The sequence below is a fragment of the Zingiber officinale genome, chromosome 2A (genome assembly GCF_018446385.1).
Source record: "Zingiber officinale cultivar Zhangliang chromosome 2A, Zo_v1.1, whole genome shotgun sequence".
Classification (NCBI taxonomy): domain Eukaryota; kingdom Viridiplantae; phylum Streptophyta; class Magnoliopsida; order Zingiberales; family Zingiberaceae; genus Zingiber; species Zingiber officinale.
Window position 1 is genome coordinate 66,320,036 of NC_055988.1, and position 25,945 is coordinate 66,345,980.

The 25,945-nt window shown below is 39.5% G+C and overlaps 1 protein-coding gene across 1 annotated transcript; it reads right to left on the reverse strand.

The window, feature by feature from the left end:
• Positions 1–1,494: 1,494 nt before the first annotated feature.
• On the reverse strand, positions 1,495–22,709 carry LOC122041155 (derlin-1.1-like). Its single transcript, XM_042600753.1, has 7 exons — positions 22,526–22,709; positions 4,493–4,628; positions 3,359–3,432; positions 3,184–3,277; positions 2,908–3,036; positions 2,664–2,824; positions 1,495–1,837 (listed from the first exon to the last, which is right to left on the reverse strand). The coding sequence occupies exons 1-7, from the start codon at positions 22,540–22,542 to the stop codon at positions 1,717–1,719; spliced, it is 732 nt and encodes a 243-aa protein (XP_042456687.1). The 5' UTR covers positions 22,543–22,709; the 3' UTR covers positions 1,495–1,716.
• Between the last annotated feature and the right edge of the window lie 3,236 nt (positions 22,710–25,945).

A 25,945-nucleotide genomic window follows, 5' to 3' on the forward strand; every position in this document is an offset into this window, starting at 1 on the left:
AATTAGAACATGCTCCAAAAACTATGCATGATTCATCATCACAAATGTTAGATATTCATACATGTCCACAAATATTGTTAAATTTAACATCAAATATAAACTCACTGCCAAAAGACCAGCAAAGCCCTTTAGGTAAGGGAAGTTGATATTAGATTGTATTGTCTGAGTTAATGAAAATATGTCTACAATCTTAGGTAATTATGGAGCCATAAATTCATGGATGGCTTCATCCCGTTGAATCTAACAAGATTCTTAAAATCATCTACTATATCTATAAGACATAAAAGGACCTTATATGTACTAGAAGAAAACAAGACACAAACAAATATATACAAATCGTAGAATTTACAAAATAATAAAACATCATCTTCTTCAACATGATTGATATAAAACTTGAACAACTCCTCAATTCTTGATTTGGTAGATTCTTTTTAATTTGAGAAGTAAGTTAGAAAAAGGTTACCCGATGCTTTAGTTGATTTGATCAGAACTGAAGCACGTCGGTCTGCAATACCGAACAACAAAGAAACGTCTCCTCTTGTGAAAGCAACTGGTACACCTGAACAACTTAAATGATTAGTTGACTTTTATGAAAAGATAAATAAGTATTAGACCAACGTTGAGCCTGATATGGGATCGTATCAGGCTCACATTGGGCCTGATATGATCTCATATCAAGCCTTCGTTTGTCATGATACCCCACTACCAGAGCCATTAGCTGACTAAAATATTAAACTTTTCAAAGTATTTTATTTTGCTCTACAACTACTTCGTGATTAAAATTGACAATTATAAGATATACCTGAGAATCTAAAGGTTTGAGAAGTTGAATTCCAATTTTAAAATATATTGGCTAATATATCATAAATATACTGCATATCTTGTATGCCCAAGAAAATATTAAAGGGTGATTGTTTAATCATCACTATGTGTCGATCATGTAAAATAATAGATCTATGATACCTTCCTTTCTCTATGGATGCTTGAAAAAAAAATTTAAAGTGACCCAAGATACTGTTCCAATATAGTTTCTGTCCAACATCAACTGAATCCTATAATTTAAAAGTTGTAAAATTTTTAACAAAACTCATTGTACTTTCACAATCAGAGAATTTCTAAGGTGATACCTTTACAGATACAAAGGATGATACACTTGACCCACTTCCTTGCGTCATTATGAAAGAAGATTATTACTGGAAACCCTAAAAGTCTTTACTGCAGAGTCACGTTCACTTCAGTTTTATAGGTGGAAATGTTTGATGTCACCTCAGGGACATGAAGACACGTAAGATTTCAGTGGGGGACAATTTCGCCACTAAAATATATCTGCAATCAGAGAGTTACGAAGAGCAGCGAGGTATGCACGAACTAAGAGAAGGAGGAAGAAAAATATTGACTCCATCACCATTACTATTATTTTTAAATCAAAATGATTCAAAATGTACTTCGGATATCTGAAAAATGACGACTGAAAAAAAAAGGTTGACAGGAGGATTAAAATGAATATTCCACATTATTTTACTGTATCCTTTGATAAATACACAACTATAATATATCTTTTGATAATTTTCATATTCCATATACTCCTAACAAGTGTTCCACCTTTCATTCATTTCTTCTACACGCGAAGATGCAAAGTCACAATAAAAGTTGTCGCCAAAATATATGATCAGGTTGATAGAAAGTGCAGAAAAGAGGATAAACACAAGGGTGATTTCATCTGTTCAGCCTGTAGCTCCTCCCTCGGAAGACCCCGCTAGCAGTGCTATTAGACGTGTTTGGCTGGCCACGAAAATTTGGTAGTGCTGCCAAACCCAATGAAGCGACTAATCTATGTCTGTAAATCAGATGGTCAAGGTTCAAACTGAAGCAAAAAAAAAACAGTAAAATTTCAGATTCTTGATCAATCAAGTTTAATCAGACAGTTAGTTCTTCAATAAATGAGTTCAGGGCTTCCAAGTTTTCAGAAAATAAAGAACTAAATGAAAATTAACAAAAATAATTATGTGATAATGTTTCTCAATCAGCATGATCGAGCACGCTAATAATATCAAATGACCCGTATGATATTCATGAAGGACGACTGGTAGAATCCCCTACCTAAGTCAAGTCTCATCCCACCAATTACACCGAAATATTCTGTCCATCTTGTATCACCAACCAGCTTGGTCAATAGTAGTTGATATCAAAATGAACTAAAATTAAATGATACAAAGATTATATTTACATTTTTTATGGTTTAAGTCTATTGGTATCATCTAGGTCAACGTTCACACTAATTTGACATGAAATCTCATTTATCAAATTGTTTACAATGGGTAGGAGGGTGCTGTGCTTTGTGTGAGCATTCTCAAAAAGAGATCCTATATGGAAATTCTTCATTAGCACACACCTGATCTAGATCTAGATAAGTATTCACTATCCTAATCGCTTAAATTCATACTTTAGATATTAAACTGGTATATCTGCCCGTAGGTACCTGAGTTAAATGTATAAAATATTCAGGTACACGATCTGAACCTATTATTAAGCATATAACCCAATTCCCAAACGCGAATTGAACGAATTTACCTGTGATACCCGATTATCAGATACTCATTGCCAACTCTAATTTGGCTCGATTAAAGATAACTCGTGTAAGATTAGTTAATATAAAAGGATACACCCAGAACGGAGTCTTGAGCAAATTTCTTCCAGTAGAAAGTGGATGTAACACTGCTAAGAAGTAATACACATGACCAGCAAAAATTCCCAGCAGGTCTGGCATAAGGGGATCATCAAAAATGACATCTAACATAAGCAATGCCCATGGTAGATAAAATGCCTACACATTGGAAGAAACATGACTAAGATTACACTCCAATTTGCTGATTGTATAAAGGAATCAAGCAAAGCTGCATATGTTACCCTTAAACTGACAAGACCGTATATATTGATCTGTGCAGTTCGAAATTCTCGGCTCCAAACATAGACAAGCATGAAGACCATAGACGTCCCTAGAAAGCGAAACCGAAAGAAAGGAATGGCAGACAAAACCTAGAAGAAAGCCATGTGAACTCATTAACTTTTAATGCTTGCTACTGGAAACTAACAGAAGGAATTGAACAGAGACTGAGAATCAACAACTGTACACAAAAAAGAACCAATATGATTTGAATAAAAACTAGGTAAACAGGCACTGACCAGTAGGATAAATGCTCCAAACAACATCATCCATAGAAAATCTGCTGCGCGCCTATCAAATGGACCCCTCTCCAATTGTACACCGTATCTTGCTCTACATTTCAATTTTGACAACAATTGTATGAACTATCACAAAAACACTTACGAAACCTCACTCAAATCGAAACAACCATACATCATTATGAGCCGTATGCCGAAGTGGAATGAAAATGGACCAAGGAAGAAAAAATTGGTAAGAAGCCTCCATATCTGAAAATGAAAACAGATCGAGAGGTTTCATATGTAAATTGGAACAAGGGAACAACAAGCATTTGAAGTTGTTAAACTAACATGATCACAATCTACAAGTGGAAAGGAATATGTCAGAGTGTTGAAGGGACTAATTATTGGTGTTGGTAACCAATGATAGGATCACAGTAATTGACATAGGGACTAACTACAGGTATTTAGTGCCCAATGATATGTCAGCTAACAGGAACAGAAGCAGTGTTACAGAAGTCATAGGGATGAATCTTTTTGTTGTAGGTCTTGCCAAGTGTAGCCAATTGGAAATCTGACTGCTGCTGCCAATTTTTATAACCAAGATATAAGCAAGTCGATTAATAAAAGGAAGGATTCCAAATAAATTAGTGAATAACAACAAAGAAAAACAGGACCAAAAAAATTGGAATTTCCAAGATGAAGCAAGACGCAAAGCTTTTTAATCAATTTTTTCTAATTTTGATCATGGTTTGAAATGCCGACTGTATTTACTGTTCCAAAATTATAAAAATTTGATAGGCATTATTGAGAAAATAGTGAAATATGAGCTCAAGATTTCAAAATATAACATCAATAACGTGCTTATCTAATAAAACTTAATATACACTTATATTTAAAATTTTTAAAAAGTACCGAAATTCTATCGGTACGGCATGATACGATACTGAAATTATATCGTTCTGATCTGAAATCGAAACGCCTGGCTCGAGGCAAAATTTTAAACCATGATTTTGATATATATTTTTTCCTAATCAAATTGCCTATGAGAAGTAACATCTTTTCTCTCTACTAATAACTTCATATATGCCATCTTAAGATTCTCCTCTACTAAATTATTTAGGCGGTAAAGGAATGATACATACAAAATAATTTAGTGGGGATGAGAATGTTAAGATGGGATATATAAAGTTATTAGTTGAGGTGGTAAAAGAATAATACACACAAAATAATGCACAATCAAATGTTGGTTATATATAGATATATAACCAACAACAACCAAAAATATAATTGATTGTACCTAGCAAAGGAGCAAAAGGGCAGTATCTACCTGAAACTTAGTAAATACTGGATGATATTCCAAGGCAATACTTCCATAGCCTAATAAACCCAATTTGACTGCTGCAGTAGTCAAAAAGCAGAGAGTCCCATAAGACTTGCTCAGTGGTGGAAGAGATTTGTAGAATCTGGAAGGAGATGCACTTAGTAAATGATATATCAAATGCATGATAATAGGTTCAAGACTCAACCATTTCAGTTGCTGTTGACTAATTGTAGTAAGCATCTTGAATTTGAGAATAAATATCTTTGAACTTGTTAACAAGTACAAGGCCATGGACCAACATGCATAAATAACAGAAAAACGCTCAGAAAATAAGCCTACAGAATACAGCATTCCTATTGCAAAAGCATATAGTTCATCAATTGGTGATATATTTATGTATGCTCACAGCTATGTATCAATAAATAGAACATAATATTTTCGTGTTTACATTTTGGATTAATTACAAGGACTCCTTGATTAGGCCTATTATATGTAATTAATCCTTAGTTTCAAGATTGCATAGTGTGAGCAATTAAGTATAGCTCTTTGAGATAAAATAAGAGGAAAATGTTAGATGTTCAAAGAAAACCAATGGAATGGATTCTATAGTTAGAAGGATTGAATCAATTAGAGTTGAAAGTATAAGAGGGAGAGGGAGATCAAAGATAACTCTAATTAATTTAATTAAAAATAAGTAACTGATTTGGATATTTGTAATGTGGTCTTGCAAAGATTTTAATGGAGGGATAAAATCCATTAACTAAATGCCAAAGAATTGAACTTTTACAGTTTGATGATGATGACCCATGAACAAAACACTGAGTCAAAAAAAATAGTCATCTACACCTGGTCAGCAAAGAAGAAATTGTCTCAATTTTTTAGTTAACAAAAATTTGGATTAATATTTTTTTCGATCAATCACAGCTTAAATCCAAGCATTTGCCAAGGCATCAGAGAGTTTTACTTAAGTTTGGTTCATGAAAACCAATCCGCATTAAATCAATTTTTGGTTGACTAGGCAAAAATAAAATAAAATAATGCTCCAGGGTACTTCAATTCTGAAATCTGGCGAGAATGCACTGCAAAGTGCAATTAGACCTTAATTAAGGGGTTTGAGTAACTGAACCTTGTACCTTTTATAGTGTAAGTTACAAGTCTGAAGTACCAAGGGAACTCTGTGATCCCAGCTCCTACACTTCCACCTAGCGAATGAAATATTGTTCTGTGCCATCCGGCACAGGCAGTTTTTACTATTCCGTCAGGGAGGCAAAATCGGCACGTCACGCGTGCACGTCTTGAACAACAAGGATGTGTCGTCGGACGCTTCCAATGCCCTCGGAGGCATTGTGGGGCACCTGAAGCGTTGCCGGCGCTGGAGGCGTCGTGATGTAATATTTCTAGCAGAGTTAAAAGCATCGCAGGATGCTTCCGACCCCGCCGAAAGCATCGCGGGATGCTTCCGGCCTAGCCGGAAGCATCGTGGGACAATTCCGGCACCGCTGGAAGCATCATTTGACACCTCCAGCGCCGTCGGAGGCATCGCAGGCCTGCCCGCGTCGCTTCCGATGCCGTCAAAAGCATCGTCAGTGCCTCCGACGCCGTCAGAGGCGTCCACAGGCTTTGGAGGCGTTGCAGTGCAAAATTAATATTACAAATTAAATAAACCAAACAATTCTTACTTGATATTTGAAAGAGACTTTCATTAACCCTAATTAAATTATTCCAATAAAATATAAAAAAAATTTAAAATTTTTTTAAAAAATTAATAAATTTTATTAAATAATATTTTGAAATTACTTTTAATGTTTTAAATTTTATTTAAAAATTATAAAAAAATTAAAAATTGTTTAAAATTTTTTTAAAAAAATTATAAAAATTTTAATAAATCAAATTTATACTCTGATATTTTTTTAATTTTTTTTTATTTTTTAATTATTTTGTATTTTTTTTACTATTTTAATGTTTAATTGATATTCTATTTTTTTTACTATTTTAAATATATATTATTTAAACTATTAATTAATTAAATAAATAAATAGTTAATTTATATAATTATTATATATAAAATAGTATTTTGTACTAATTTATATAATTATGATTATTTAATTCGAATTACTGATAGATCAATTTTCTTTAAAAAAATATATATATTTAATTATTTTTTCTAACAATATTAAGTTGTTTAATAATAGAGAGTTTAAATAAAATTAATATACAACTTATTTTTAAATTATACACAATAAATATATTTATCTAATAATTACTATATATAAATAAAAAAAATACCTAAATCGTATCAGCATAGTACCATACGATACCGAAATCATATCATTCTGGTCGGGGATCGAAATCTCGGCACAAGTCAAGATTTTAAACCTTGCTTCCACCTTTATGATTTTGCCCATTCAATCCATTAGATTTGATTTACCCAGTTCTACTGTTAACCTGATGAGATTCTTCCTTTTTTGCTTTAAAGAAATTAAAAGTTACAGTTAAAGATGTAGAAAAGGACATGGTAAAACATTCAACTAATTTGTTTTTCAAAACATTAGACAGTTAAGGGTAAAGCTATGTGAATCCCAAATATAAAACTCTTCTTCAGCAGGAACACTGTTAGAATGCCCTCTCTTTCTTGGATAGGGACTTATGCAAGCATATATTTGCAGCAGCCAACAATTCTTTATCAGGTTCTCTTATTATTGTAAGCCATGTCAAAGAAATAAATGTATAAAAGAGATCCTATAAATGGTTTGTTTTTTGTTCCTGGACCATGAAAAAAATATGAGGGCTATGTGACCACAATCCATATTCACCCATCTTCTTCGTTTCCCCCTATTCTCTAAAACAAGATTCCTAAGTCTTGAATCACCTAAGTAATTTCATTACATATTTCTTGGAAGTCGGAGCATTGTACCATGACCTCAATGTTTCTTAAGAATATTTGTCACAAGGACAATGTTGAGATTTCATTTCAAAAGTCATGATATTTGCTTTCATATACAATAGAATGGCATGCTTAAATATATAGATGGATGATTTTAAATTAAAAATTTTGGAAGGTGGTTTTCTATGGTTGAGGTGGTAGATCTTAGTGAGTAGGGCAAAGGATTAGAAATTATGTGATCAATTAAATGCTTTGACCGTGCAAATTTGCATGATACAATCTGGTGCCTTTTCATGTTAAACTTGAAAAAAGTTGGAATTTTCTTGCAATTATAAACTATGCACCCTCCGAGTCAACTACAAATTGTAGCTACCTTGGACTCTAGGTCTTATGTGACATTAACAAACCAATGTATATAGATGTGTTCAAATATCTAGAATAGGTACATGAGAAATTACAAGTTTCATGAGATCACAGTCAGAGAAACTTATTTTTTAGATAGAGCAAGATAAATGACAAGACAAAAAATGTTTGAAGCTTATGCTATAAGAATATATGAGCCCACAATGATCCACTCTTTTTGGATTAATCCCACTTGGATGGATTCCAGTCCCAAGGATCGGTTACAAATTAGTTTACCATCTTAACAAATGCCTTGGATGATGGCTCACTTGCAAATTGTCATTGATCCTGTCCGAAAATTGAGAAGATAGCAGGATGGGAATGCGGCTTTGGTGTTGACTAAAAGAAGACATCGCGATGGCACTAATGCGGACTAGAAAAAGACTCCTTGTTATCCTATAAAACCGGGAGTGTTAATGCCGAGTTAGGAAAGATTCCCCGAAGTTGGACTTCCTATGCTCAAGTCAGTATCCGGCTTGGTAGAATGGAATAGTAGCAGTGAACAATAGTGAAGAGTATGTAGAACAATGAAGCATCGCATACCTTTGCCTGTGAATGGAGACCCCCTTTTATAGTGTCACTATAGCATCTGCACACGCATCTCAAAGCATATACATGTTTTCCAAAGCGTCATAGGAAAAGACAAGTCAAAAAGTGTCCCTAATACCTTTCCTCACGTAAATCTATGATGTGACAGACTATAAGCTTCTAAAGTATTGTTTGTTTGTTAGACATTCTCTGTTGTCGATGGCACAAACTTCCAAAAGAGTACGATGAGATATGTATGTGGGTCCCACTATAGGCTGATCGAGATCCGCTTGGTGGGGATGCCGCCCGCTCGGCCATTCCAAATAGGGCTATTGGTCTGGCCTTCGCTTGGCTTTTCTTTTGTCGGAGAGCTACCTTTTGTTCAACCGGACATGCTGTCTGATCGGCAGGGACGGTGAACCGGGCAATTTACTATTTGTCTCTTACTCCCAATTGCAAGTTTTCAGAGGATGGTCATTGGGACGGTCACGTCCGACCGACATTGTAAGCCCATTCGGTCAACTTCACCTGATCTGTGGTCCTGGGCCTTTGACTATTTTGACTTTGACTTCCACGTCAGCCGCTCTTCTCTGCTTTGACCCATCTTTGGTAGGGCCCCCTCTTCATCACTATATCACAAGTCTTCCTCTCAAGTCTAATCGAAGGAGGTTGCAAGTCTGACTGACTGGACAATTCCCGATTGGGAGACTCCGATATTGACGTCGTTTGGACCCAATGTGAACCACACTAAGTCGTTTATTAGCTTCTTTAGCCTTTTTTGACTTACTTCCCGAGCGGGAGATAATGAGACTGATGCCGCTCAAACCCAATGTGAACCACACTTAGCCGTTTATTAGCTTCTTTAGCCTTTTCTGACTTACTTTCCGAGCGGCCACTCATCTTAGTGCCTTTTAATTGCTGCCAACGTCACCCTAGTTTCTTGGAAATCATTGAAATCCTCTGCTAGCATGTTGACCACGCCTTTTAATCATACGCTTCCATTTCTTATTAATGTCATCTGTATTTGAATGCCACGTGTTGCAATCTTCTGCTGTCGCATGTGTGATGTGACAGGCGACTGTTGGGATTTGATGTGATAGCTATTTTTCAAATTCGACAGCCTAGATTAAGCCTTGTTTTTCTCAAACCCTTGATTGGACGGCTCAAGGCAGCCGTCAGCAGGGTTTTTAAACCCTTTATTTCTTCTTTCTATGCATTGTCTTCGTCTTCACCGCGATTTACCTCTTCGCTTCTTGCTTCTTATTCTCTGCTCATCGCCAGCGTCCTTTCTTTTTAAGTAAGTCCTTTCCTTCTCCTTTCGATCTTTTCTTTTCATCTCCCTTTTCATGGCACGTTCTCCTTCTCCACCTCAGGCTATCCCCGAGTTGTGGTACACCTCCACCAAGTCTGACTTCAATGGTGACGAGGTGGACCAAATGAAGATGACCTACCAATCCCCGACGATCACTAGGTCATAATCCCTTCTGCCTATGGTCGTCCCCATACTCCTCCTGATGGTTTCCTCTCGTTCTTTAAGGACCAATTATATGTCGGCCTGCACTTTCCCATCCATCCTTTTATTTCTGAAGTCTGTAGACATTTTCACATCCTTTTATCGCAGTTAGTGCCTAATTCCTTTAGGCTACTATGTGGCATTGTGGTATTATTCCGTGTATACAAAATTCCTCTTTTGCCTCGCATTTTTCATTATTTTTATTACCCAAAAGTATCTAAGCTAGGCGTCTTTCCCTTTCAAGCTCGAGTGGGCGCCATCTATTTTGAAAAGATGCCCACATCCAATAAGAGTTGGAAGTCTCACTACTTCTACGTCCAACTTCCTAGCCTAGAAAATGGAGTTGTTGAAATCCCCTGCGCTAGGAAAGTACCAATGGGAGCCGACCTACCTTCAAACAATCGTGCACCTAGCTAGTTAGAAATACCATATACACAAGTTGCTACTGGAAGGCATCTTGTATACATCCAAGCTGAGTCCAATCCGAGCTCGGTTGCCCGACTCCTTTGGGAAGTCATTTTTCCTTTTGTCATTTTTTAATCTAACTGATTTCTTTTTCTTTTTCGCAGTCCAAGTCCTGTTCAAGGCGATGCTCAGCGGCAAGGGCAAACTAACTCATGTGAAAATCAACGCCCAAGGGCAGCCGAGCTGGAAAGCTAGGGATGTTGCTAGTCAGGCCATCTGAACAACTAACCGGCGAAGCAAAAGCAAGTCGGGCAGCAACTAGTGATGTCACGGCTAACACTGGCGAGATGCTTCTCGAGTGCTCCTCTATAATGCTAATAGCGGTTCCGTCAAAATTAGCAACATCTGGCAAGCCACTGATCTAGTGCCAACGTCAGAAAAGGCCTCCGACAAAGGCTTCCTCTCGCTCGGAGGCCTCTGTTCCGCAGACCTCTGTGGCCGCGTCAGCTCCTCGGCCTCCATCGAAGAGGGGGGAGACCTCCTCATCCACTATCCCTGAAAGGACGATCGGCCTGCCAACTCCTCCGTCATCCGATTGGACTCCTTCCCTATCCAAGCTGCCGGTCGGGGCAACCATAGCATAGCCAATCTCCTACTTGATGCCTCCACCGGCTGACCCAGCGACCCTTACATTTGTTATCCATTCCACTCCCCTATCCAAGTCCAAGGGTAGAGCGACTTCAAAACCCTCGGACCCGAGCGGCCGTAGACATATCACGGTCATCATCAAATTACCTACCAATGACTAGCACCATCCGGACGACGCCGAGCCGCGCTCCCCCGAACATAAGATCCAGATATAGGGTCCCTTGGCCCAGACCTGAGCGGATGCTAGGGCCAGGGCGGCCACTATTCCACCTGGTAACCTCGCTGACAGCTTCAGCCAGAAATCAACTGGGTAAGCTTATCTGGAGTTTTCTTATTCATTTTCCCGGTCGATCATAACTGACTTTTTTTTTGCTTGCAATTCTGGGTAGAAAGTCTGGTCATGTGCCAAAGACTAGCCTTCCTCGAACATGAAAACAAACAGCTACAGATCTCGGTCGGGGGAGACAAGCGCCTTGCAGGCCTTAGTCGATTGACTAACTGCTTAAGTGACCCAGCTAAAGAAAGACTTAGACACGACCTCCGAGTAGCTCTTAAGGTCAGAGCGGGCGCTAACCGTGGAGAAAAACAAAAATTATGATCAAGCCCTCCAGCTCGACCAGTTGATCAAGCAGGCTCATAACTTTGAAATCAAGATTAACTCTGTGAATGTCAGGAATCTCAGAGCCATTGAGGACTTAGATATAAAGAACAAAGAAGCTCAGGTCCTGCCGAAAAATCTTAAGGAAGCAGAAGCCACACTGGCTGCAGAACAGGTTTGCCGTACGATCGAGCAAGCGGTCCACGAACTCTAGCTCGGCGAGCTACTAGCATCAAAAGCTGCGTTGGAGGCCTCCCAAGCCCAATTTTCTAAGTTCAAGGAAGAGGAGCTCTGTCGGCTTGAGGCTTTTAGAGTCAAGTACCTTCGCTCGGAGGCTTTTAACCAGATGTTGACCAATCGGACTCTCCACCTGTTTGGCTACGACATTGATGGGACCCTTCAGCAGCTAGAGGTGAGCGGCTATCTTTCCACCGAGGTCTCGACCCAGTTCATCAAGAGGGAGAAAATCGTAGATTCGCTCCCAAATGATGTAATTGTCGATCTGGCGTAGATTTCTCTTAACCTTGTCCACAACTTTTTGTAGCAACCAAGTATTTCTTATAAAAATTCACTAAGTTTAACTTGATGCACGTCCGTTCTACATTTTAGAATTCTTGTTCATGCTAACCTTTACTTTTCGTCTTCGAGACTTGGTTTCTTCGATTTACTTAACGTGAGAGCAATACGAAGCTCGAGAGCTAAGTTTGCTCGCAACTCTACCGAACGACTCGATATTCTAGGATATTTGGTACGAGGGCTTTGCTCACTTATAACTTGGCCGAACAGCTCAAGAGACTAGAAATGTGAGAGCATGCTCACTTATAACTCGACCGAACGGTGCAAGAATCTGTAACACTTAGCTGAGGGCCTTGCTCGCTTATAACTCGTCCAAACGGTTCGAGAGTATGGGACACTTAGGTGTGAGGGCTTTGCTCACTTATAACTTGGTCAAATGGCCCATGAGTCTGGAGGCGTGAGAGCTTGCACACTTATAACTCGTCCGAACGGTGCGAGAGTCTAGGACACTTAGGTGCGAGGGCTTTGCTTGTTTATAACTTGGTTGAATGGCTCAAGAGTTTGGAAGCGTGAGAGTTTACTCACTTATAGCTCTTCAAAACGGTGCGAGAGTCTAGGATACTTAGGAGCGAGGGCTTTGCTCGCTTATAACTTGGTTGAATGGCTTAAGAGTCTAGAAGCATGAGAGCATGCTCACTTATAACTCGCTCAAACAGTGCGAGAGTCTGGGACACTTAGCGCAACGGTCTTGCTCGCTTATAACTCGGCCAACTGGAGCGAGAGTCTGAAAGCGTGAGAGCATCCTCACTTATAACTTGGTCGAGCGGCTCGAGAGTCTGGGACACTTAGCGCGAGGGCCTTGCTCGCTTATAACTCGCCCGAACGATGTGAAAGTCTGGGCACATAAGCACGAGGGCTTTGCTCACTTATAACTCACCCAAACGATGTGAGAATCTAGGACACTTGGGCGTGAGGGCTTTGCTCACTTATAACTTGGCAAAACGGCTCAAGAGTCTGGATGCGTCAGAGCATGCTCACTTATAACTCGCCTAGATGGTGTGAGAGTCTGGGACACTTAGGTGCAAGGGCTTTACTCGCTTATAACTTGGTCGAATGGCTCAAGAGTCTAAAAGCATGAGAGAATGCTCATTTATAACTCACTTGAATGATGCAAGAGTCTGGGACACTTAGTGCAAGGGCCTTGCTCGCTTAAAATTCGGCTAGCCGGCATGAGATTCTGGAAGCGTGAGAGCATGCTCACTTATAACTCGACCAAGCGGCTCGAGAGTCTAGAACACTTAGCGCCAGAGTCTTGCTCCCTTATAATTCAACCAACTGGCGCGAGAATCTAGAAGCGTGAGAGAATACTCAATTATAACCCGACCGAGCGGCTCGAGAGTCTGGAACACTTAGCACAAGGGTCTTGCTCTCTTATAACTTGGCCAGCCGACACGAGAGTCTGGAAGCGTGAAAGCATGCTCACTTATAATCAGACCGAGCAGCTTGAGAGTCTGGAATACTAAGCACGAGGGTCTTGCTCGCTTATAACTTAGTTAGCCTACGTGAGAGTCTGGAAGCGTAAGAGACAAGTTTGTGAGAAACGATGAACCGACACACAATATTTTGCCGTAAGAATTTGCTAACCATCTGCTCAATTATCTTGGTCAGTGATTCGGCTTCCACGCATTTAGAGTATTCCACGGCTACGAGAAGAAAGTTCCTCTAATCGAACGCCATGGGGAGAGGTCCAACAATATTCATGTCGAATGAACAAGAGTTAATGGATGCCTTTAGCTCTTCTGTAGGTCATGCGATATCTTTTGTTATCTCTGACATGATAGGCAAGCCACCACTATCCGAGCGGCATCTACTTGCAAAGTGGGCAAAAAATATCCAGCTAATAAGATTTTCCGAGCGAACGGCCGCCCGGATAACTGCCACAAGAACCCTAGTGTACTTCTTGCAAGATGTACTGCTCATCTTCTAATCTGATGTGATCCCGTCTGAGAAGCCTATCATGATGCATTTGAGCAAAGGCCTCGAGAAAGCTCTCTTGTATAAGTGGTCTCCTATTAATGTGAACCACCCAGCTTTCTTTTTTATTAATCGAGCCTGCTCTCGATTAGCTGACGCATTGCCCGATCGGAGAAAATCAATCAAAGGGGTACTCTAATCACTTTGTGCTCCTATTTCAGCCGGTCTCTCGATATGAGCCACCAACATCACCTGCTTGATTGGCTTATCCAACACTACGAGGCTTAAAGAACTTGTTAGCTTGGTCAGCTCATTCACATATTGATTGTCCACCTGAGGGATCTTTTACACGATCACCTCTTGGAATCCTGTCTTTAATTTTTCGAAAGTCTCGACATATAATTTCAGTCTGACATTATTTATTTCGAAAGTACCTGAAAACTATTGAGCTGCCAATTAGGAATCTGAGTGGATAAGGACCCTTAAGGCTTCCACATGCTGAACTGCCTGCAGACCGGCGATAAAAGTTTCACATTTTGCTTCATTATTTATAACCTAGTAGTCCAGTTGAACAGGCATTTGCATTCTGTATTCACGTGGTGATATCAAAAGTATGCCCACACCGCTGCCCTACTGAGTGGACGACCTATCCACATATATTTTTCAAGTTGCCTCTAGCTCGGCGTTCTATATTTTAGTCACAAAATCGGTTAAGGCTTACGCCTTAATCACTGATCTGGACTGGTACTGTATATCAAATTCACTCAACTCCGTAGTCCACATTATTAGCCGCTCGGACGCCTCCGGATTGAGGAGTACTCTCCCTAGTGTACTGTTAGTTAAGACAATTATATGATGTAAGAAAATAAGGGTGTAACCGAGCGGCCAGGACCAGCTTGTACGTCAACTTCTCAAGACAGGTGTAGCAGCATTCGACATCTTTCAATAAATGACTCAAGAAATATAACAATTGTTGTTCAGTGTTGTTCTGTCGTACCAACGCCGATCTGACCGCTCGCTCTATAAAAGACAAGTACATCCAAAGCGACTCGTCAGTGATGGGTTTTGCCAATACAGGTAAAGAAGTTAAATGATTCTTGAGTTCCTCCAGCGCTTTATCGCATTCAGCGTCCCATTACAACTTGGTAGCTCGGAGTAGAATTTTAAAGAATGGCTGGCTTCGATCAGAAGACTTGGAGATTAATCTTGGCAGACTGTAATTTGTCCGATCAGTCGTTGAGCTTCCTTCAAATTACGCAAAGGGGGCATGTCTTGGAGTGCCTTCACTTTATTAGGATTTGCTTTGGTTCCCCGCTCAGTTACAATATAACTGAGGAATCGTCCACTCCTTACTCCTAACAAGTACTTTCTAGGGTTGAGCTTGACTCTGTACTTTCTCAAGGTTCGACATGTCTATATCTACACATAGATCAGCAACTCGGAGGGATTTTATCAATATGTCGTCAACATATACCTTCATATTTCTATCGATCTGCCACCGAAATACCTTGTTCATCAATCTTTGATAGGTGAATCTGGCGTTCTTCAGCCTAAATGGCATGACGTTGTAGTAAAAGGTTCCGTCTGCCGTGATGAAGTTGGCCATTTCTTAATCTTCCTTAGTGAAAGGAACCTGATGGTAGCCCTGATACGCTTCCAGTATGCAGATCAGCTTGCAGCCTACCGTAGAGTCAACCATCTGATCGATGAGCAGTAGAGGGTAGCAGTCCTTAGGCATGCCTTGTTTAGATCTCTGAAGTTGATGTAGACCCGTCATTTGTTACCCGGCTTGGAGATCAACACCACATTGGCAAATCAACTTAGGAATTGTACTTCTCAAATGTGCCCCACCTCCAGCAACTTTTCAACCTCTGCTCAGATAATCTGATTTTGTTCCGAGCTGAAATCTCTTTTCTTCTGCTTGACTGGCCTAACATCCGATCGGACATGCAATTCATGTAGTGCTATTGTTGGCAAGATGCCCGGGAGCTCATGAGTTGCCTACGCGAACATATCATGATTTTACCTTAGACGGACAACTAGTTCGGCCTTCTTTTTTGTGCTCAGATCGGCCGCAATAAAAGTAGTGGCCTCCGGTCAGGTGGGGTGCACTTGAACCTCCTCTATTTCTTCATAGACCAATACAGGAGGCTCCTCTAGAATTGAATTGACCTCCAGTCGTTGGACCTTCCGAACGGCTTGCAACTTAGTCTTCACCATTTCCACGTAGCAACGACGAGCTGCAAGCTGGTCGCCCTTAACTTCACCGACCAAGTTATCCATAGGAAGGAAACTTGATCTTTTGGCAAAAAGTGGAGACGACGGCTTAGAACTCGTTCAATGCTGGTCAGCGTAATATAACATTATAAGCGGACAAAGCATCCACTACAATGAAATTTATCGTCCTCGTCGTCACAAGTGGCTCTTCTCCAAGTGATATAGACAGCCGAGTCTGGCCGATCGGCAACACTTCATTACCCGTGAAGCCATACAGTAGAGTCCTCATATGTTGAAGTTCGCTCCGATCGATATGAAACTGATCAAACACCTTCTTGAATATAATATTCACCAAACTGCCGTATCAATAAAGGTGCGGTGAATGTTATAGTTAGCAATTACCGTCCTGATGATCAAGGCGTCATCGTGAGGAACTTCTACCTCCTCCAAATCTTAGGGACCAAAACTGATTTATGGTCTCTATGCTTTTTCCTTGCTGCACCTGACTGCATGGATTTCCAACCGCCCGGCATTTGATTTCCTAGCCCGGTTGGAATCACCGTCGGTCGGGCCTCCCGCAATCATGCTAGTGGCGCCTTGAGTGGCATTGCTACAATTCTCTTCTTCTCGGGCTGACGGGCATGACCGCTCAGTTAACGCTCGGGCAGGCCTCTGATTATCTCTTTGTTGGGGTTGCGGTCTGTACTACTTGGAAGTCGTTCTACCCTCATCATGTTGTCCGCCTGATCGGCGGTGATGGTAGCGTTCAGGAGATGATGATCGGCAGCGGAATGCTCAGAGAGTTAGGTGTGGTTTTAGGTTTGCTAGGTGCTACTTGGAATACCGTTCTATTTCCCCTGTGAAAAAAAAAATTGTACAAGCACAGAACTTTTCCTAACAACTCATGTGCTCTTCAAAAGCTAAACTTGGATTGGAAACGAAACTTAACATTTTTACTCCAAGTTCGTTCTTCAAAGTTAAACCTGGATTGGAAACGAAACTTAACATTTTTACTCCAAGTTCAACCCGTGTGTTCTTCTGAAGTTAAACCATATTACAGAAGTTGATTAAATATTTATTTCAAGGATCGGCTTCCCGGTCGTAGGCGAGGCACTAGGCCTTCTTGGTTATGGGATCATCCACCACTTCCTAGACAAAGCCTTTCAAAGAAATTGAATATTTAAACTTCTCACAGTAACCTTAGGTTTAACTATAGAGACCTCAATCAAAGCACAAGATCGAAATACAAATCGAAGCACAAAAATGAAAACACGAAATCGCTAGCCTCTTGTGTTGGTATTTCAGGATCCATACAAAGAAAACAAAACTAGTTGTACTACGGAATAAATAACTAGTTGTACCTTTCTTCATAGACAAAGACCTCTTGATCTTCTGCCGTATTTCTCTCCTCTTCTTGGACGTTGTGTGGGTGACGATCTACCAAGACAAAAACACACCCGAACCCTTTTTGTTTCCAAGCCGCCTACCAGCAAAAGATGTAAAGAAAAGAACGCCTCCTTCTTCTTCTTCTCCTCTAAACCGTCGGCCACCAAGGTGCTTCGTCTCTTCATTTTCTTTTCTTCCAAGCTCCGGCCACCAAGAGAAGATAGGACCCCGGCCCTAGAAGGAAGAAAAGGGAAGAAGAAAAGAAGTGGGGCGTCGGCCCTAGAGGAAAGAAAAGAAAGAATGAGGCGCCGGCCTTGAGGGAAAGGAGAGGGTTTTTAGTTGTGGAGAGAAACTTATCAATTCTTAATTGAATTGTTGTTTTGTTGTGGCACAACCTCCTCTCCTTTTATAACCCTTTGCCCCAGATAAAAAAGTAGAAAAAGTAATAGATTTTTGTTTAAAAAAAATCTCTAGAAAAGAATTAACATAATTCTTTTTAGAAAAAATTCTTAAGAAAGAATTAGTATAATTCTTTTTAGAAAACTACTAAAAAAGAATCAACATAATTCTTTTTAGAAAAATCTTTAGGAAAGAATTAACATAATTCTTTTTAGAAAAATTTCTTAAGAAAGAATTAATATAATTCTTTTTAAAAAATTTCTAAAAAAGAATCAACATAATTCTTTTTAGAAAAATCTCTAGGAAAGAATTAACATAATTCCTTTTAGAAAAATTTCTTAGGAAAGAATTAATATAATTCTTTTTAGAAAATTTCTAAGAAAGAATCAAAGTATTTTTTTTTAGAAAAATCTCTAATTCTGTTGAAAAAAAAATCTCCCATTTTTTTTCTTTTCTTTTTCTTTTTCTTTTCTTTTCTTTTCCTTTTGGTTTGGTCGGCCCCTTGCTTGGGCACCAAGCAAGGCTTGGTCGACCCCTTTCTTGGGTAGGAAGCAAGGCTTGGCCAGCCCCTTGCTTGGGCACCAAGTAAGGATGTGGTCAGCCCCTTTCTTGGGTAGGAAGCAAAACCAAAATGGGTGAATGCGAGGCTTTATAGAAGCTACAACAGGGACCGAGAGGAGGAATTGGTTTTGGCCTCCTGATGGACTTGAGCTTCCTGTGTTCGACCCGAACACCCAACTCAAGTTTATCAATAATAACTCATACCACTAAAGAGTTATTATTGAATTACCGCACCAATCCCATATTATAATATAGGCTCCTTCTTATCATGAGTGCGTTAGTCTCCCTGTGTTTAAGATATCGTATGTCTGTTAATTAAATAGGTTACTGACAACTCACTTAATTAACATCTAGCTCCAAGAGTAGTACCACTCAACCTTATTATCATGTCGAACTAAGTCCACCTTCAGGGTTTACATGATAATCCTTATGAGCTCCTCAAGGGGACATCATCAACCTAAATCACTAGGATACAGTTTCCTTTTATAATCAATAGCACACCATATAAATAATATTATTTTTCAACTTATCGGACCTATTGATTTAACTGAATAAATCTCACCCTTTAATAAATTAAAGAAATAAATACTAAGTATATGTGTTTGTTATTATATCGGAATTAAGAGTATGCACATCCATAATAATAGAGGTTTTGTTCTTTTATGCAGTCAGTATAAAAGGAACAACCTCAAATGGTCCTACTCAATACACACATAGTGTACTAGTGTAATTTTATAGTCAAGATAAACTAATACCAAAACACACTATAACCATTCCAATAGTTTGTCCCAATCGATCTTGGTTGTGAGCTAATATTTATAATTTATAAGGAACTGATAACATTATCTTCTGTGTGACACCACACACCATGTTATCTACAATATAAATTAAATGGACAACTGCATTTAACTAGATGCAGACATTTGACCAATGTGATTCTCATTTCAAAATAAATATTCATACAAAAAGCTAGGTTTTTAGTATACATCCTAACAGGGTTAAGGTGGTAGCAATCCCTCATATTGTGGGTTGTTAAGTGGTGATAAGAGCATAATAACAACATCTACTATCAGGGCTCAGTGACTTTTGCCCGCTCAGCTTCTACATACTGGACCGCATGGGATCGGGCCAGATGTTGCTGGATTTTGCCCACTCAGACCCTTTTGGCGGCTGATGGGTGTGGGTCGTTCAACGCTCTGGGATAGACGCCGACTTGGGGATCACTTCTTTTTTTCAGGCTGACTGGGCCTCTTCGACGTTGATGTACTTCGTGGCCCTCTCGAGCAGATGGTCGAAGTCTCTCACAGGCTTCCTGATGAGTGTGCGAAGAAATCGTTATGTGTAAGTCCTTGGGAAAAGGCGCTTACTAAGATTTCCTGAGTGGCTGATGGGACGTCAATGGCCACTAGATTGAATCTTTTGATGTAGGCCCGCAGTGCTTCCTTGGACCCTTGCTTAATCGCGAACAGGTTTACACTTGTCTTCTGATAATAGCGGCTACTAGCAAAATGCTAGAGAAAAGTCGTTCGGAAGTCTTTGAAGTTGCAGATTGAGCCGATTGCTAAGCGCTTGAACCACCTCTGCGTCGATCCGGAGAGCATGGTAAGGAATACTCAACACTTGACTCCGTCGGTGTACTAGTAGAGTGTGGCCATGTTGTCGAATTTAATGAGATGATCTTCGGGATCAATTGACCCTATATACTCTCCGATCATCAGAGGTTAGTGGGATGGCAGTTGATCATCCAGGATCTCTTGGGAGAACTATTTGTTCATCCGCTCGGGAGAGTCGTCGAGTCAGGGTGTTTTGCCTTTCCGCGTGTCCGGCCGTGTGTCCCAGACAGGCTTATTCTCGAAAGATGATCCTCACGTCCTTTCAGCTCGGTCGTGCTCTTCTGAGGGTGTGCGGAAGAACACCCTGTGGTATGGGATCGGTGCGTTTGGTTGCGTGCTAGTAGTTCGGCTTACAGCCAGGGTCGTCCGCTCAGTCTCTTTGGTCAACTGGTTGACCTATCGCCGATGCAGCTAGGCCATTCGGCGCTTGGCAATCAACTGCTATCTCCTATTGCTGCTGCAACATCTTTGCAACTCGAACAATAATTAGTATCTCCAACTCTTCTTGGATTAGCATCACGGTGGTGAGTCATCTAGCGTCTTCCATCTTCATGTTCCAGATCAGGCGAAGTATCCACAGATGGCCAAATATGATCCTGTTCGAACGCTGAGAAGAGGCAGGTTGAGAATGCACGTCTGGTGTTGACTGGAAGAAGATTTCGTGTTGGCTTTGATGCTGACCGGAAGTAGACTCCTTATTGTCCTGCAAAACCGGGAGCATTAGTGTCGGGCCGGGAAGGGGTCCCCGGCGTTGGCCCTCCGATGCTCAAGTCAGTATCCGGCTTGGTAGAATGGAATAGTAGCAGTGAACAGTAATGAAAAGTATGTAGAACAATGAAGCATCGCTTACATCCACCTGTGAATGGAGACCCCCTTTTATAGTGTCAATATAGCATCTGTGCACGCATCTCAAAGCGTATGCACGTTTTCCAAAGCAACTTAGAAAAAGATAAGTCAAAAAATATCCCTGACACCTTTCCTTAAGTGAGCACACAAATCTCTAATGTGATAGGCTAGAAGCTTCTAAAGTACTTTTTGCTTGCTGGGCAATTTCTGTTGTCAACGACACAAATTTCCAAAAAAGTATGGTGAAATATGTGTGTGGGTCCCACTATAGGCCGATCGGGATCTTTGGCGGGGGTGTTGCCCACTTGGTCGTTTCGAACGAGGCTATCGGCCTGGCCTTCACTTGGCTTTTCTTTTGTCGAAGGGTTACCTTTTGTCCGACCGGATATGTCATCTGATCGGCAGGGACAGTAGACCAGGTAGTTTACTATTTGTCTCTTACTCCCAGCTACAAGTTTTCGAAAGATGGTCGTTCGAACAGTCACATCCGACCGGCATTGGAGGCCCGTTCGGCCAACTTCGTCTAATCTGTGGTCCTGGCCTTTGACTATTTTAACTTTGACATCCACATCAGCCGCTTTTCCTGACTTTGAGCTATCTTTGATAGGGCCCTCTTTATCACCATATCAGCCACCATGACCTCCATCAAGGAGACTGTCTATCTCCCAACTCTATCCTAAAGTCCTAATCATGGATTCTCCTAACAGATCCTCCTCCTAGACTACAAGCTAACGCCATCCATTTCAAGTCTATAAATCCAAGCAAAGGCACTTCGACTAGAACATCAATTACAACTTCAAGTGCTTCATCTACAATAATTTCCGATACTCTCCACGGCAATATTTTTCTTTTTTAGTTTCTGCCGTTTATTCAGTTTTGGGCATAAGATCTTAACCATCTCTAGCTCTATTCTCAAGTTGTTTTTCGATTCAGTTTTGCACATAAGGTCTTGACCTTCTCTATTCTTTATCCCTAAACTTGTTAGACTGATTTCATTAATTGAGAGAAACACCAACCCAATTGTCTAGGATCTACACTTATCCTAGGATGTTGAAGAGTATAGTTACATGAAATACAGGTTGCTTGCCCCTAATGCTCCACACCATATGAACACAAACATCACCAGATCTTTGGACCAGCTAAAAGCTAAAGGAAAATTATGGTGCGAGCTTCTTCTGAAAAGAAAAACACTTTATCTAAATTACTAAGAGAAAAAACAAAACGCAATATTTGAGATAACATACCCTACACTTGAAGTAAATCATATTAGAAAAAACGAAGGAGCAGGTCAACTTCGGAATTCTATGAAAGTCTTACTAAAGACAGTGCAATCAAACAGATCCAGCAGCATATGAACCAAAATCAAATATAAGAATCAGAGTGAGAAACTTCAGAAAAACAGACAGCAATCAAAACCTAACCTATCACCAATTTTAATTCAAAGATGAACTTAAAGCAAAAGATATAAATCCAAACAGCAAAAATTGACGAACACATCTGTTGTAGGAACGAGAGAAATTAGGGCTTATGCCGAAGTTATTGTTCATACTCAGCGGGAGAAGACATCCTTGGTTTTGCAAGACGATCTCAATCTCGATCTCGATTCCTGTCTGTTTATCACACCAGCTAAGGACGGAAGAACTATAGAGAGGCTTCCAGTGATTAGTGATTGACGTAGAAAATCAACGGAGACCTCTCCGCAATCCCGGTCTGCCACTGTCCCTTTCATAATTTGTATGGATCTTAGTTCCCTCGTAGAAATTTGCACGTCGGACAGCTAAAATCCGATCAAATTTAACTGCAATTTCCTCTGGATTTATATTCTCATTCAAATTATAATTTAGGGTCAAGATAGACTGCCAGAGGCCGTCAATGGTGGGCGGACCGTCACCTACTCAGCGTCATACATTTTGCCCACCTCCGGCCACCTATCTCGATCCCAAATTATAACTTAGGTGAGAAGATGAATCGAATTTGCAAAACAAAGGATCTAGATAGACCTGACTACGATTCGGAACCGACGGTTCGACGGTTCCAAGCAGGTTGACCCTTAACCTTAATCGTCCAAGACGATTACAGTTCACGGTTTGCAACCGTCGATTCACGATTCGATTCATGGTTCATCACGGTTCAAGATTATTATATTAAAAAAATTATAAATTATAAATTATAAATTATAAATTATAAATTAAACATTACAAATTATAAATTACAAATTAAAATTTATTGGAAAAAAAGGTTTGCACTTATTTAAGTTGCCTACGTATCCCCTTAGGGGAATCAAAGCCCACGTAGTTCTTTTACATTTTTATTCTTTTAGATTTTCACTCATTTTCATTTCTCATTCATGTCGTATTTGTTCCTTCAGTATCAAAATCTTCAAGTTCGTCATCTGAAAGTTGCATTCCATGGATTTCTTTTCTCCGCTCTGATCCAATCGTCCAATAATGCTTGGGCTTCCAATAAGTCGGGAGACAAAGTTGATCGTCGTTCATCTAATATGTTGCCGCCGACACTGAACGTTTACTTCACTGCAACAGTTGACACTAGACAAGCTAAAATTTCTTTAGCAATCACGGAGAGGACGGGAATTTGAACCTTCTGTGACCATCACTTTAAGATATCGAAATTTTCGCTATCTACTTCATTAAAATCAAAAGAAGTTGTAATTTGTTGGAATTTCGGGCCGCAAAAATCGCTTTTTCGCGTTGCGGAAATCCCGATTCCCATGCCACCAGATCCGTGCGAAGTAAGATAATTTCGTAAAATTTCGAGTACGAGTTTCTAACCCCTAGATCTACACTAGATTTACATGTTAAGATATTTACCCTTGATGCGATGCCCTTCGCAATCCCGCTCGTCCAAAGGTTCGTCGGCTCTCGAGATCGTCAAGTGTACGATCCTCTATGCGTATCCACACGAACAAACTAGGTGGAGAAGACCAAACAAAGGTGTGCTAGCACCTTAGGTTGTTCGGCCAAGGAGGAGGAGAGGGAGAGGAGAATGAGAGCAAGGAAGAAGATGAGAATTACTTTGCTTGAATGAAAATTAATCCATCCATTCAACCATAAGTGGCTGGCCACTATTGGAGTTGTAACCTCCATTCTCATTTAATGTGGTCATTAAAGAGGAGATTTGTAACCTCCATGAGGTGGCACACACATGTGCTAAACATGATGATGTGTAATACCATTATTGGCCACTTAATGTCAACTCACAAATGAGGTGGCATATAGTCAAGTCAAACTTGACTTTTCCTCTTCCTCTCAAGTCAAGTCAAACTTGACATTATAACTCCCATGGTTGATCAAATCCAACCATTTGATTCAAGTCAATTTAATATAATGGATCTAATTCATTTAATTAAATTGATTCAATGAGTCATAATCTAAATTAGACTCATTGAACACATGAATCAACTTGAGTCCAACTCAATTAGTTCAATTAAGATTACTCTTAATTCAATTTGATTCATCACATGAATCTAATCATCTTGGTTCATCATATGAACCTAATCTCCATCTAATTGTCCTTTGTGTGTGACCCTATAGGTTCTTGTAACGTTGGCAATGCTCCTAAACTCATTTAGAAGCATAAGTAATGAGCGGTATCTAGCAATACATCATTACTACCCAAGTTACAAGAATGTTGAGATCCAACATCACCTTGTGACTACTAATTGTGACTCTTCACAATATATGACATTGTCCTTCTATCCTAGACATCTAGATTGATCAATGTGAGACATAGACCGTGTCATCCTCTAATCAATCTAAATCTTGAACTCCAAGTAGACTCACTCAATCAAATGAGTTCAATATCTCATATTGACTCATTTGGGCATGGACATACACTTCGTGGTCTCACTCTATCAAGAATATCGATGTCGCTCCCGTCATATAGGAGGGATAGATCTCATCGACATCACTCACATCCCTCTGCATAATTCGTTACATACCCAGTAATCGCCTTTATAGTCCACCTAGTTACGGGTGACGTTTGACGAAGCCAAAGTACGTAACTCCTTATGTAGGGATCCATGGTGACTTCAGGTCCAAGGACTAGTAGTCATACTAATAGCCACATGAGAAAGTATATGACACTCATATAACGATCCATGATACTTTCTCATGGCAGGTCATTCAGTATACATGCATTCTCCAATGCATACCCATGTGTCAACTTGATATCTCTATATCCATGACTTGTGAGATCAAGTCATCGAGTTGACCTACATGCTAGTCTTATTGTATTAACATTGTCCCTGAATGTTAATACTCGACTAGGAATGATTAAGAGTAGTGTTTCCTATATCATCTCACTATCGATTCAACCAATCGATTGATATAGGTGGGAACCTTCTACTCAAGGTCGCTATTATACTTAGTTATTTGGCACCAATACAAGTAAGTATAATAGCCAAAAACAAATGTCTTTATTTATATAAGAATATGATACAATGAGTCCATACAACAATCATCAAATGATTGGCTTTAGGGCTCTAACTAACATAATTTAAGATATCGAATTTGATAAAAGTTGTGCTTTTGTAAGTTTTAAATTATTACTAGTAGTTTGTTGTATTTCAGAAATATTAATTTGTGTTCCATATTTTGTATAATATTGATTATAAATATCATATAAATAAATTCTAATATTATATATAATATTAACTCAATCAGGAGAATAAAAATCTTTAATTAGAATTAAAGCGTCGTAATATAAAGTTAACATTTCTCATAAAACTTCTAATTTAAATCTAGGATCTAAAGCAAATGCAATTAAATAAATTTCAAGAATAAAATAAAAATATTTTTCCCATTTAGTTTTTGTAGCTAAGATACAAGGAGATAAAAATTCATTATTAATATGTTCATTTAAAACTAATACTATATTAGAAAATTTTTCTAAAACTAATTGAGCAGTGATAATAAACACCGGAAAGTTGTTCAATTGCATCATTAAATAC